This window comes from Lytechinus pictus, chromosome 14, assembly GCF_037042905.1.
Source record: "Lytechinus pictus isolate F3 Inbred chromosome 14, Lp3.0, whole genome shotgun sequence".
Lineage (NCBI taxonomy): Eukaryota > Metazoa > Echinodermata > Echinoidea > Temnopleuroida > Toxopneustidae > Lytechinus > Lytechinus pictus.
Window position 1 is genome coordinate 673,854 of NC_087258.1, and position 15,275 is coordinate 689,128.

The window sequence follows — 15,275 nt, forward strand, 5'->3', positions numbered from 1 at the left end:
GTTAGTTAAATAAAAACACTTCAGGCCTGAGAGTAGTTCGATTTGACACTTCATTTGAAACATAATCTGATTGAGCTGAAGGAGATATGATATAGATGTATTGAATGGAAAGGGCAAATGCCATAATTTGATTTAAATGACATTCAATAAAAAAAAACATGGTTTAGTGATCTAATATCGTGTCTAAACGATACAATTGTTTGAATTTGTTTTATGTTTAATTGCATAGTGTGATGAATGCTATCGTCGTGGAAAGCGATGGAAAGTTTTCATCTACAGGCGAAGATCCTGGAGATAAGTCTAAAGGAGATAGAGCAAAGAGTAATTACGGATCAAGCTCAGAAACAGAAACAAGCGATCGCGATAGCGATGACGAGGGCACCACGCTGTCAGCTGAAACACCTCCACTACAATTGGTACAAGATAAGAGGAAACCCTCTAAAAGGAAGCGAAAAGACACAAGCAAAAATAAGTGAGTGGAAAGAAATTACAGAAATTGATGAGCAGTTAGAAAGAAAGAATGTCAAACCATCGATTCATAGATAAGTCTATGTTGCATTTCGTTTCCCTGAATGTGAGGGGGTTACAAAACAAGCTTAAAAGAGACAAGATATTCTTATGGTTAAAAAATCAGAAATGTGATATTGCGTTTCTCCAAGAAACTTTTTGGCTACATAATATAGAGCAAAGTGTAAAGAAGGAATGGAAAGGTCAGTGTTTTTTAGCAATTCGTATTAAAGAAAATGATGAAATCAGAGGAATAGATATTTCAGGAAATTGTTTATGCTTACCACACAGAGAGATAAAAAATAACACAGTTCGCAGACGATACGACGATATTTATTATTTCGATCAATTCCCTTCATAATGTTATGAAAGAGATAAATAATTTCGGTAATATTGCAGGTCCAAAAGTAAATTGGAATAAGACAAAGATGTTAAAAATAGGGATATTTAACTTAGAAAGAAGCGAGTTCGATTTTACAGATGATCCTGTTAAGTATTTAGGAATATTTGTGGGAAAAAATGAAGAGCATATACGAAAGCTAAATTGGGAAGGGAAAATTGAAAAGTTCAATAACATATTAAAAACATGGAAAATGAGACAGCTTACATGTTATGGTAAAATAATTATTATAAAATGTTTAATTGTGCCTCAAATCGTTTATGTTGGTACGGTTATACCAATGCCAGACTATATATGCAAGGGTTTACATAAGATAATGTATTGCTTTTTATGGAATTCAAAGCGTGAAAAAGTTAAACGTAATATTTGTGTCAGACCGATAGTTGAAGGTGGTCTTGGTATGATCGATCTATATTCGAAATCAAAATCACTTATATTGTCTTGGATAAATTCCTTTTTTAATAATTATGATGCAGTCTGGAAAACACTTTTCTCGTTTTGGTTAAGTTACATAGGAGAAATCCCCTACTGTTTTCAAATGAATTGTCATCCAAAACACATGTTAAAGCTTTGTCGAAAAAAGGGTTTACCAATGTTTTATATTGAATTTATATATACATGTATATGGGCTCAATTACGATATTTAGATGAGCAGAATGTTGAAAATATATATCGTGAAACATTATGGAATAATAGTAATATTACAATAAATGGACAACCTTTAAATTTTCAGGAATGGAAAGAAGCTGGTATTTTATATGTTAAACAAGTTGTATATAAAGGTAAATGGAAAGATATATCATTTTTTAGAAAAAATTTTGATGTTGATAATTTAGTATTTAGTTTTAGATTTTTAAAATTAAAAAAAGCATTTCCTGCTCATTGGCTTGAAAAAATAAGTACGATGAAAGAAAAGCAAAATGAGTCTTCAGAACAAGAAGAAATTGATACATCTGTTGGTGAACGTATTAATATAACTTGCACCAGAGCAAAACAATATTATGTGTTGTTTTTACAACAAAAGAATGTTGATTTTTATATTCTGGACATCTGGGGAAAACAACTAAAATTGCCAGAAAATTTAGTTTGGAAAGATATCCTTCATTTTAAATTCAAAAAGATAAAAGATAACAGAATCAAGCAATTCAATTTCAGACTGTTACATAAAATATTACCTTCTAGAGACAATTTCTTCAAGTGGAAAATTGTAAATACAAATCAATGCGAAATTTGTAATGAAATCGAGACCATTGGCCATTTTCTGTTTTTTTGCAAAAAGATTAAAGTTTATTGGAAAATCATATCGAGGATGATTTATTTCATTTTCAAAGAAGAAATGGTGATAACTATGAAAACATTGTTAATTGGGTATAAAATAGAAAACCCAAAATTTGAACTTATTAATTTGACGATCAATGTTGCTCAGTTTGTAGTTTATAATCATTATGTAAAATGCAACCTTCAGTATCTAAATCATAGCAATAAGAGATTGATCACGGAATTCGTTTCATATTTGAAGTTTTATTTGAATCATTACGGATCTAAACAATTTTGTGTATTAGAGGTCAAGAAAATTATTGATATATTGTAATTCCTGTTATGAATATTATTTCATTTGACTCTTGAAAAAAGTTATTCCTATGTAAATATGTATATATATAACTATGTAAATATGTATATATATAAATATTTTGAAACAATAAATCCTCAAGGAAGAGGCAAAGAGAAAAAAAAATTGTATAAAAGAGTAGAATAGATATAATATCTCACCACATATATCTCCTAAAACTCGTGCAGTTTAATGGGAATTTCCAATCCTGCACAAACGTTTGTTTTGTTAATTGGTCTGCTTGCTTTTAATAAGCATGAAATTCATTAAGGACTATACAACCATCTTTGGCGTCGCTTTTAAAGAATTAAGTGCAATCATCTTTATCAGAATATAACTAAATCACAGTCATCAGAAAATAATTAAAGCATTATTAGGAAAAGATTTACTTACATTTGATATTCAATATTAAATATTCATATTGGCTTACATTTTAATTATGAAGTGCATTGGTAATTTGTGTGTATTTTGAAGGCGTTATTGAAATATTGACCCCGATATTGCATACTCAAATTTTATCGAAACTTTTACACTCTTGTACAAAAAACATTCAAAAAATCAAATTATCTACAAGACAAAATAAATATATCGCAAAGAAACCTTGGATCAAAAAAGGTATTTTGAAATGCATTGCAAAAAACAAAAACTTTTTAGTAATTTCTTACGCAGATCTTCTTTAAATAATGAAACGAGGTACAAGAAATATAAAAATATACTGAACAACACCATACGTTCTAGCGAAAAAGAATTTTACTCATGAATACTGACAAACAATGTATAACCAAGACTTGGAAAATTATTTAAGAAATTATGGGAAGTGAAACTACTTCAAAACTACCCCAATATCTTGATAGTCATAAGAGACATATTGATAATGAAGGTGAAATGGCTAACATGTTTAATTCGTATTTTTCAAGTATAGGATCAACTATATCAAATAAGATTAACAAATCAAGTAAAAGTTTTCATGAATACCTTAATAATAAGTCTTTCAACTCACTGTTTCTACTTCTTACAAGTGAATCTGAAATTATAAATATAGTTCATGATATGAAGAATACATCGTCATGTGGTCATGATGATATAAATGCTAAACCTACAAAGAAAATAATTCATGGTATAGCTTATCCTTTAACTGTCATTTTCAATCTTTCAATTTCAACAGGTACTGTACCTGATGATTTTAAAACAGCAAAAGTTATCCCTGTATATAAAAAAGACAACAAGCACCTCGTTGATAATTACCACCCAATATCCCTTTTGCCCACATTCTCCAAGATCCTTGAGCGCGTCGTTTATAAAAGACTTTACAACCACTTAACGCACAATAACATTCTAATACAGATCAATTTGGTTTCCGCCAGTCCTACTCTACAGAAAAAGCATTAGTGTACACTTTACAACATATCATACATTCTCTCGACACAAAAGAAATTCACATGGCTATCTTTGTTGACCTCAGGAAAGCCTTTGACTCACTCGACCACAATATACTACTATACAAGCCTATAGGCATTACGGCGTCAGAGGTGTTGCATATAACTGGTTTCAAAACTACCTTTCTGATCGCAAACAGTTTAAATAAAATAGTAAGTGAAATAAGAGGGAGAGTGAACTTGAGAGAGAGAGAGAGGGGGGGGGGAGAAAATAAGATAAAAAGATAGATAGATAGAAATATAGATAGACAGAGGGAGAGAGAGAGACTATAGGGAGAAGGGAGACCAAAAGAAAGAATGAGAGAAACGAAGGGCGACGGAAAATGCAGAAATAAGTCTTTAAAAATAATGCAGAGAATAAGAATTGAAAGAATTTTTACAAAAAGGAAATTCGATAAAACAAATTCATAGACAAGGGGGCAGACAGGATGAGATAAAACTTTAATGATCATGTTAATTAATCGATTTTTATATGTTGATGGAAGCAATATACAAATAATGAAATGCAAAACTATCATGAAAATATCAAGCTAAATTGAGATATCCAAGAGTTGTAGGTTACCCCCCCCCCCCCCTCATTTACGAAAATGTATTTAAAGCATGTGACCAAAGTTTCAAGTATTCAATGACCATAATACACTCGCGATGCGCCCCAAGCCATAGAGAAAAGATTAGGCATGTTAGGCGAGGGAGCGGAGAGAAAATGAGTGGGAGAATTCGGTTTAGCGAATGCAAAATCGTTGAAGTAGAATTTAGAAAATTTAACAACAATAATACCAATTGTTGGATGATTCGAAATTGAATTGTCCCCCTGAAAAATGGATATCTGTTTATAAATGTCACCCATTTCTGAAAAGCAAGTTTGTTGGTGTAGGGGTATATACCCCCACCCGGGATTAAGCCGTTGCTTTTAGGGATTTAACCAAAGTATGAAAAAAAATGTTAAGTTAAATGAAAAAAAGGCAAGCATGGTATTATATGAAATAAATTATCACATGATTAAACGAAGTGGTTTGGTTCCTGGATGCGCCCTTGATCAGTCATTTTTAATGTGACATATAGAAATTAGTCTTGGAAGGACCAGGAAGCAATAACTGTCCTTTGCGTTTGGGGTCACGTTTTTCTATACGTTGTGCACCTGGGGAGTGGAGTATTAAATAATATTAAATATAATATTTTGCCAATAACATGCGGTGTCCCGCAAGGAAGTATACTAGGTCCTTTGTTGTTTTTAATTTATGTTAATGATATTATCTATTCCTCTAAAATATCAAAATTTGTACTGTATGCATATGATACTGATATTATATTGTCACATAAAAATGAACTAAATTGATAGAATTTAGCTAATAGTGAACTTTGGTCCGTTGCAAATTGGCCTAAAGCAAATAAATTGATGAATAATATAAATAAAACCAAGTACATAATATTCCGTTCATTCAAAAAACATTCTGTCTCCAACTTCACAGTTAAAAGAGATAAGACTGAAATCGAAAATGTTCACAGCATAAACTTTGTAGGGGTAATAATCGACGAAAGACTAAATTGGACAGAACATATTGATAATATCCATTGAAAAAAAAGTATGTACATATGTATTATACGCAAAATTCGCCATTTTATACCTTTAAAACCCCTATTCATGTTATACAATGCCTTCATCTTGCCGTATTTAAATTATTGTGGAATAGTTTGGTCAGGCACTAATTCAAAAAAACATTAATCGGTTATTTGATTTGCAAAAGAAAGCGATTCCGCTTTGCAGAAACTCGCACTACCTTGCTCACACTACTTCTCTTTTCAAAAACTTTTCAAAAAAGCTCTCTGATTTGATTAACCTTAAATTGGCAATCTTTATGTTTTATCGTTTTAACGGCTCATTACCTCCTATTTTAGATGATTAATTTTCTAATAGTAAATTCAAGCACTCATTTAATACACGTAATAAGAATAACGCTATCTTGTCACATTGTCGTATAAATCTCACTCAGCGTAACTCGCTGGAGCGTCGTGGCCCAGTGGATTAGTCTCCGGACTTTGAAACAGAGGGTCGTGGGTTCAAATCCCAGCCATGGCGTAATTTCCTTCAGCAAGGAATTCATCCAGTGTGCTGCACTCGACCCAGGTGAGGTAAATGGGTACCGGTAGGAAGTAATTCCTCAAAAAAGCTGTGTGCACCGAATAGGTAGCCTAGCTTAGCCGGGTAATAATAGCAGGGCCCGCTGGGAGAACAGTTTTCGGAACTGAAGTGGCTACCCTAGGTAAATATACCTTTATTATTATTATCATAACTCCATCATCTTTAAATGTACTAAGTTATGGAATGCTCTTACATCTGAAATAAAAAAATATATACATTCACAATATGCTTTTAAATCTTAATATAGAAAAGTTATTTTATCTCCATATTGATTCTACAAAACCTACACAAACATTTTTTGTTTAACTATGTTTTTTTTTTGGTGTATGTTGTTTGTAGTCTGGTTGTAATTGACCTATTGTAGATTTTATTGTTCTTTTAAGTTCTTGATTTACCATGTCATAATGTATATTTCGTATATAAGGGGATCACTGTTTAGCAAGCCATAGGCTTTTGTTGTGATTCCCATACACATTTTATTGTATATATCAGCTTTGCATTTGATGAATTATTAATAAATTGAATTGAATATGTAATATCTATAATAGATTGATGGATATAGTATATACGATGACAGTGATTTATAATGTGTTTTTTGATTAATTTAAATCCCTTAACTAAATCCATATGCGTATTTTGTGTATGAATTAAGTAAAGTAAAGAAAAAAATATGCGCAATGGAGTAATAATAATAATAATATTCCGCATTTATATAGCGCTTAACACATCGGAACGACGTCTCTAAGCGCTTTACAGATATATTAAATGATAAATGATAATTAATCAACCAATCCTTGCATTAAAGATAAAACTCGCGTAATATTTATAACTTCTTGCAAACATTAAATAAATAACTTCTTGAATTTCTAACAAATGAAAAAAAGACGATGTAGATGAATATATTTGCACTTCTGTAGTTTTTCTTTGTTGTTGCTTTTTAAGCAGGAATTCATTTCAGTGGCATTTTGTATTCAATAAATAATAGATTGAAATCATAATAAACCTGCTAAAATTTCCCTTCAATGAAATTTGAGTGAACTTGAAGTAAATGATATTTCATGAATCTACACCCAATTCTTTTATTTATGCAAATGCTTTTATGAACATGGCGAAGGATGCCATTTTTTTTTTTTTGGTTCATACTGTTCTTAGATAGTCTTTACAATGCTTTTTGTATGCAATAATTCGTACAAATTACACACACTAATAATGGAGTGTGACTGGATACGTATTGTCCACATGAGTGATAGCCGTTGGATTGTACGTTGGATTGTAGATAACACTAGGCTCGGGGTTCGCCTGTTGGTCAAAGAAAAACAATGACTTAACACTTGACAAAGCTCAAATCACGTTGCTTATAAAAAAAATACACAGGACTCAGGAAACTCGTAAGAACGGCTTATTTGGAGGAGGTGAGTTGTGTGTGTTTGTGTGTGTGCGCGTGCGCATGTATATTACTGTTTGTCTGAGGACAGGATGTAAAAGAAAATTAATAAGAACAACGGTCCTCGAAAGCGTCACTGCTATCCTCGAAATTCGATCAAAGAATGTACCCCTTAATTGATCGATTATCCAATGATGGGTTGTGAGGGTGTGTGTATGTGTGTTATGTATGAGTTAGAGGGTAGACGGAAGTGTGTATTGTTTTACTATAAAATTAAGACAATTTAAAATCAGCAATCAGATTTAACTAAATCAAATTTAACATTTTGATTTAGAAATTCTTATCAAAAACATGAACAAACCGTAATACCCGAACAATGCCGATCGTAAATTTATGAACGGAAACCATGCACGTAAAATTCTTACACGAACCATTTCCCTAAACGAATCATATTTGAAAACTTAAGTGACGAAGTGGGAGAATGGAAAGGGGGTGGGGTGTAAATCTAGAAATTCGATTAGGTCGATAAAAGTTGTTCTTATCATTATTGACAATGTGTTGAGCGTTAACTTACATTTTCTAATGTAGCATCATTCTTGAACCGCAGCTGATCCCACTTGCGACTTTCTTTAAGCACCTTCGTGAAGATGAATCCAACAATGGCTACCAGCAACCAGAGAATTATTCCCGATCCCACGCTACCAAGGAAGATCCCCCACCAGTTCGAAAATGTTTCTGAAAGATAAACAGTTATATAACCATTATTTTTCTGAAACTTTGAGGAGCCCACAATATACAAGCTTTGCTTTTTAGTGGGATCCTCCATTTTCACAAATTATAAATCACAAATCCTTTACACATGATTATTTTGTATGTAACTTTCTTATAACATGTCTTTTTCAAGTTGATTGAATGACCTTGGTTTATTTTTTATAATGTTGACTTGTTATGATTGTATTCATTTGATTGATGTTTTGTTGAAAATGAAATAAATGAAAAATGAAAATGAAACTTTCAAATATAGATTTACAATTCCATTTTTTTTTACCTCTTCCATGCGAAGTCACTAGCAGTGTCGCCGTGAGCTCTTCAGTTGGGTTTTTGGAAGTCCGTAATGCGCCTGTTTTCTGTTGATCGACATCAGTAGTCGTGGCATCGTCTTCTGGAACTCCTCCTCCCGTCGACGTTGCATTTTGTTGTTCGGAGTAAGCGTCGGACTGACCCACGGTAAATATTTTCTTGTCGGTAAACAGGGGAATAGCAGTAGAAAGGTATTTGCGGCGTTCCGATGTAAATGTTTCGCTTGTGATTTGGGAGGTTGTCGTATCTTGAGCTTTTGATCCCAAGGAAATGTCAGAGGGACCGATGGTTGAAAATATGTTATATGGATCTGTAGATGATTGCAAGGGTTGAGAGTAACTATCCGTGTCTAATGTTCCCAACGGATGTGTACTAAGCGGTATGCTGCTTGAAATACCCGATGTACTAGATCGTTCAGTTGGAAATGTTCGAGTTGTAATATCGTCTGTACTAGATCGTTCAAATGCTGTAGCATCTGTTTGGGTTCCGAGAAGTATCGTTGAAATATCGTATGTACTAGAGCGTTCAGATGAAATTGAGCCTGTTCGAGTTTCAAGATTTGTAATTGTTGAAAGTTCGTCTGTATCGCCTGTAGTTATATCTGCCTCAGTTCCAAACAATATCGTCGAAATACTGTCCGTGCTAGAGCGCACTGTTGAAACTGCATCTGTTTGAGATCCAAACAATATTGTTGGAATATCATTTGTTGATAAAGATACTGCTTTCGTTTTATCGGCTGTAGCTGGGAATGTAGTATATGTCCCCGCCGAAGTAGAAGTGATCAGGTCGCTAAAGAAAGTAAAAGAATTTGATGAAGATGTCAATTGACGAGAAGTTACACCGCCCGACGTTTGGTCTAGATCGATAACTTTGGTTGTCATAGCAGTGACAGAGTGGTACTCAGATGAGTACGAGGTTGTCATTTCTGGTATTGACGGCTGTGTTGTGAAGATTTCTGTTGTTATCATAGTCTGATCAATGCCTGGTGATTCAGCTGAAGACATAGATGTTTTCGATTGCGATGTTGTTGGTTTTCCTGTATGATATTGTGTAAAAAGAATATGCATTTTTATGGTCAAACAGGGATTGACTCTCCAAGGTTGAATTATGCCGTATGTCTGCCCCGCTTTACTTTTTATACTAGCTTTCCATTAAAAAGATAATTAAACGACAACGTTATGCCAGTATAATAATGAAGACATTCAAAGACTTTAATCAACATTACAAAGGTCTTAATACAAATATCCCGAACTTAACACACACAGCACACACACAAATAAATTTGATAAGAGATGACGATTTATTATTATTTTTTGCAGCAAAGAATATAAACCGCAGCATGAGTAGCATAATTGTGGAATGAAACCAGGATGGTGTTTCTGTTGATTTGTACATTGTCACCTACCCGAAGCATTGAGTAAACGCCTTTTCAGGGCTTCATATTTTACAACATATCACGAGGCAACAAGCTCGTGTTTTTAACAAAGACAAATTTATGTTTACCTGTGGTTCAAAAGGACAAGACCGTATGAGGGTAGGCAGTTACTGATATTGGTTTACTCATATTTTTCGTTGAAAAAGGGTATCACAAATTTCACAGGTCCCCACTTACCATGACATGCAGTAAGAGACGGGTCAGGAATCCAATCTTCTTTGATACACAGAGTAAAATCATCACCATCTTTTATGTAGGATGCTTCGCAATGAATGTACAGTACGAAATGTTTTTCGTAATATGGTGCATCTGGTTTTACGTACAAACCCGGAACTGTTAGAATTGGTGGGGCACAATCTGTATTGAAGATATTTAAAGAAATTAATTAAACTTTATCGGTGAAAAATGGAAGGAAGACTTGTCTATAATTGGATTCATACAGATATTACTACAGATACTGATACAGATATTGCAAAAGAATGACCTCAGATATAAAGATAGGATAAGGGCGATGGAAGAAGAAGAAAAAAGTGGAAAAGGGGGTGGGATGGGGGAGAAATAGAAAGGGAAAGGGGGGATATAAAAGAGAAGGGATGATAGTTTAATGGACTGATACTGTATATTCGTCACCATTCATCAGAAAGAAAAAAACAAAACACTTACCAGCACTGATTTGCAAAAGATGACAAATGGAGGAAAATATAATTAACCAAATTCGCACCATCATTTTTGTTTTATTATTTAACCTGAATATAGAAAGAAGCCCGAACAAACTCCAATGACGTCCCTTTATATATGAATGTGGACACCTCTGCTATGCTTGGAAGTGAGAGCCGTACATTCGATATTACTTGGCCACACAGGTCTTTAAATTATCATTTGGTACTCAAATCTGTCGGCAAAACAACGAAAAAATAATGGCGTCAGGAGCTGAATAAGGTGCAATCACCTGTAATACATTATGACAAGATTCATGTGGGTGTGTGTGTGTGTGCGCGTGCGCACGTTAAGTTTTAAAATGTTAAGTAGAGTTTCATTTAGCACTTAAAAAGACAATCAAGCAATACATTGAACAGGATTTATTTGTTTGTTTAGGAGAAACACGACAACGACTCAACGAAATAATGATGCACAGAGTGATCTCATCATGAAATACGTTTATTTTTATCTATTTGATTGCACATTGTATGTATATTTACAATATTCTGTGTATATATCCATTGGCAAGTTGACACTTTTCTTGCTCTTGGGGAGGGGAAATTTGTTTAATAGTGAAACATATTTATCTTAGTTCTCAAAAAGAAAGCTAACGCAAACAAATATTAACAAGCCGAATGTGTTTAAGCATTATTCTGTGTTTGAATGGTGGACCAATGGTCGTTGATTTAATAGCACATTCGTAGTCATTCATCAATGTCTTCAGAAAAAAAAGATTGATGTTTTTTAATGATTGGCATGCGTAATACAGGTAGGAAATTTAAACAATTTACAATTACTTCGCCTTCAGGTTTATTTGATTCATTTAGAGTAGATATGTATTTCTCTGCCCTTTGGTAAAAACTGACTAATGATAAATACGACTAGTCAAATAGTTCGAAGTTACTTTAAGCACGCTGTTATTATGAATGTTTTTTCATCATGATCAAAAAAAGTCTTTTGAAATTATTAGAAATTGAAATAAACGAAATGAAATGTTTCAATAGTCCGAATGATTAACTGGCCGAATCTGACCTCTATAATTAACTTAACTTTGGACTAAATATTCAAATTGGCTTTTGTAAGCCATTGAGTGTTGATATTGGGTTCGGCATACTGATCCAAGTGTTTCAAACCGTGTCTCTTAAAGAAACCCCCACTCGATAAGCATTTAGCTAATTTATAACATTAGATTATAAAAGTATCAAACATTTATATTGTATCTTAATGCAAAACAAAAAATAAATTAAAGGGGAATCTAACCCAAATAAAAACTTGTTTTTACAGGAAAAAGGGAAATCAAACTAGCTGATAGATGCATTTTGAACAATATCGGACAAAGAACAAGAAAGTTATGATTTTTTAAAAGTTGTATATATTGTTATACCCATGGAGACTTCAAATTGGTTGCATATTTGATGTCACAGTGATGTACGGCATGGACTACTCTTCCATGTACCCCAATACATAAAATAGCTAAAAAGTCATTTTCCGAAAAAAAAAAATTCAAAATATATTTGTCTTTCATGAGAACATAAAACAATATACTACCTGGGTTATGTTTAGATTACTACCCCAGGGGAATGGTTACTTAGAAGAAAACCACAAATCCCCAACAATTAAATACATGGCCTATAGGAAATTGTCCTTGCCCCTTGTCATAATTTCCTTACCCTGTTGCCAATTTGAAATCTACATAATCTTAGTGATCTCAATTTTAAAGCAGCTATAACTTTCTTATTGCTTGTCTGATTTCTTTCAAACTTTCACCATTCTGTTTAATTTATTTTCCTCCTTTTCAACACAACATTTTATGGCCAAGGCTGGATTCCCTTTTAAAGGCATAAGTAGGAATTCGGTCAGGAAATCTAGCTAACAGTTCAAAGAACGCGATCAACTGCATGTTGGAAAAGGCGTCTTCGTGTGTCAGGGGTACCATGTCCATTGTCTCTCCGAAAGATTATCCCACTGAGGACCCAATTAATTGAAATGATGAATTGAGACATTTCAAAATTGATTCAGAATATTTGTCTCTCTGGATTATCCATTAAGTACTTTTAAAAGTATTTCACTGTTTTTTTTATCCCAACTAATAGTGAAGTATGCCTGGATCTTCCGGGTCTGAGAACATGATTGCGCCTGGGTTGTATACAACGCTAGACTCGACCTGTAGATATGTATTGTGGAAAAAATAGGAAAATAATGAATATTTTTTGTGCATACCAACACAACTACTGTGGTGAATGTTGGGTCCATTTTTTTCAGGCAAAAGGATTATAAAATATATCGATATTGAAAAAACACGAATGAATTGCCAATAAGGCCTGATAGCATACATTTCTTGCCTTCCATGACGTCAATGTCATGAACCAATAGACATAATGAATGTTATTTGGTTAATTCAATATGGGTATCTAATTAAAAATTTCTTAACATTAGACGTCAAGATTTTATTTATAGTAAAATCATACACATGCTTACTAGGTTTTATGACACAATTAATACCTTTTATACAGTCTCTTGCCGTTTCCTTTTTTTTCTTTACTAGTGATCTTCTGTCATATTTATAATTATAAAAGCGTCAGCATGCAATTTGGTTTGACTAGATTTGTGGATGTATCTAGAACTGAAACAAGATTTGCAACTGAGCTTACATTTTCACTAGAATCTGATGGATCGAACCTATTGTGATCGCTCCTCCGTCTCTGTTTAGACATGATTACGAAGATGAGAGTGCCACAAGAAGCCAACAACCAGAGTAGCGATGCTCCTCCTACGCTACTAGCAAATATTACCCACCAAGCTGTCTGGGTCCCTTCATAAATCATGATTTTAAAAGAGAGGGATAATATATGTTATGTGAAAAGTAGATGGCAAAGGAAGGGCAATGAACAAAGACCTGAAAATGATGGATATACAATGAAAGACGAAAGACAAAGTAGAAGTACTCATTGACTAGGGGACAATAAACAAGGAGATAAGAGTCCTGATTATACATAAAATTACACTTACTCTCGAGAGAAAACATGGTAAAGGGGCACTCCAAAGGGACTGATCCCTATTATAACTCCGTGAGGAGTGTGAATCGGGATGAGGTAAGCTCATTTGCATTTAAAGAGTATATTGCGGGAGATCTTCGTATCAAAAACCATTAAAATAATAACATGTAAATAAGTATAAAAAATAATTCATATCGTGTTATCCTGATGTCACTATTGTTTCCTCTCATTAAAAAAATAAATACATGCCAGGTCATTCCAAAGCTTTCATGATTGTGGTGGTGTATTTGCGAACTTGGCAATTCCCCAATTTTGGAATACTTCATTTTGGTTCAATGCCAATAAATGATGGGTTAAAGGTCATAATTATGTTGGGCCTTATGAAACTCTACCAGATTTATATACCTCTTTCTTCAGTAGTCTCTTGTTGATCAACTGTAACAATTTTTGTTTTAGTTAACGGCCCAGTCCTGTCTGGCGAGGTTGTAGTAGATTCTTCTTTCATTACGGTTGTGTCAAGAATATGGGTAAGAGGAACCATTTGAGTGGTTGACTGGTAACTTGACAGACGGTTTGTGGTTGTTGTAGTCTCACCAAGGGTCAATGAGGTAGGTACGTTATCTGAGGAATCGCTGGAGATATCATTGCTTGTTGACATGACTGAGATATACTGCGAGGTAGTTTTGAGTCCTAGAGTGACAGTCAAGTCACTTGAAGGACCGCCCTCTGTTGTGTCAGTAGTGCCTTCAAATAATGTAGAGAACGATGTAAGTGTTCCTTTCATGGAAACGTCTAATGTACTTGTCGGAAGGGTTTCCTCATGTGCAATGGTTGTAGGGTTTATTGTAGCTGAACTCGAATGGATTCTGTCTGATCTTAGTGTGTCCATTACTATTTCTGTTGTGAGTCTTTGTACGGTTTGAGGATATCCAGTAGACTGTTCGCTGACACCGATAGTTTCCGGAAAGACTGCCGTTTGATCTGTTTCTCCAACGCCTGTATTTTCGGTAGGAGTTTGGAAGTTTGAAACAGGTGTTGCAGAACTTTTGGTTTCTGGCAACACGTTTGTGGTGGGATCACTGGTTACTGGATGCCATGTTGCCTCGGATGTTCTTAACGGTGGCATAAAACTATTAAGAGTTGTGAGGATATCATCGGTAGCACGGAAATCGGTTGTCCATTCGTTTGTGGGATCAGTTGGAATCGTATCACTCGTCTCCAAAACTGCCAGCGAAGTCTTGTCCAAAAAAGTATAATCGGTTGATTTGTGAACCGTAATAATATCTTTAATGGTAGTATAGACGCTATAGCCAACTTCGGAATAAGAAATAGGCGAACCGGAGGTTATCGAAATGTGCGACTCCGTCGTAAATACCCGAGTTCCACCCGTTAAGTCATCGGTTGTCCCTGGTGCTAATGAGGTAGTTGAATATGAAGTTGTAGATGTTCCTTTAAGAAACGAAATGAGATGGCATTAATTTTAGCTGTAAACTCAAATGCGTAATATATGTTTTAAATAATACGGATATATATTTTCTACCCACTGTTTAATACCTCATGACGGAAATGGGATGCATACCGTGTTTTTC

At 34.0% G+C, this 15,275-nt stretch overlaps 2 protein-coding genes across 2 annotated transcripts; both read right to left on the reverse strand.

The window, feature by feature from the left end:
• Window positions 1–6,413: 6,413 nt before the first annotated feature.
• Window positions 6,414–10,989, reverse strand: LOC135156655 (serine-rich adhesin for platelets-like). The gene is made up of 5 exons (XM_064109537.1): window positions 10,655–10,989; window positions 10,169–10,348; window positions 8,525–9,592; window positions 8,051–8,211; window positions 6,414–7,391 (listed from the first exon to the last, which is right to left on the reverse strand). Exons 1-5 carry the CDS (start codon window positions 10,716–10,718, stop codon window positions 7,296–7,298), a joined length of 1,569 nt encoding a protein of 522 aa, XP_063965607.1. The 5' UTR covers window positions 10,719–10,989; the 3' UTR covers window positions 6,414–7,295.
• A 145-nt stretch (window positions 10,990–11,134) lies between these two features.
• Window positions 11,135–15,129, reverse strand: LOC135156611 (uncharacterized). Its single transcript, XM_064109238.1, has 3 exons — window positions 14,092–15,129; window positions 13,342–13,502; window positions 11,135–12,854 (listed from the first exon to the last, which is right to left on the reverse strand). The coding sequence occupies exons 1-3, from the start codon at window positions 14,810–14,812 to the stop codon at window positions 12,777–12,779; spliced, it is 960 nt and encodes a 319-aa protein (XP_063965308.1). The 5' UTR covers window positions 14,813–15,129; the 3' UTR covers window positions 11,135–12,776.
• Window positions 15,130–15,275: the final 146 nt, after the last annotated feature.

Bases quoted from the DNA above. Each gene is read 5' to 3' on its own strand.
- LOC135156655 (XM_064109537.1), bottom strand. From the start codon at position 10,718: ATGATGGTGCGAATTTGGTTAATTATATTTTCCTCCATTTGTCATCTT. The intron at 10,349-10,654 runs GTAAGTGTTTTG...TCTTCAATACAG, and splicing joins TCTTTTGCAAATCAGTGCTG to ATTGTGCCCCACCAATTCTA. The intron at 7,392-8,050 runs GTAAGTTAACGC...TTTGACCAACAG, and splicing joins ATGATGCTACATTAGAAAAT to GCGAACCCCGAGCCTAGTGT.
- LOC135156611 (XM_064109238.1), bottom strand. From the start codon at position 14,812: ATGCCACCGTTAAGAACATCCGAGGCAACATGGCATCCAGTAACCAGT. The intron at 13,503-14,091 runs GTATATAAATCT...TGATTTATGAAG, and splicing joins AGAGACTACTGAAGAAAGAG to GGACCCAGACAGCTTGGTGG. The intron at 12,855-13,341 runs GTAAGCTCAGTT...ACATATCTACAG, and splicing joins CATCAGATTCTAGTGAAAAT to GTCGAGTCTAGCGTTGTATA.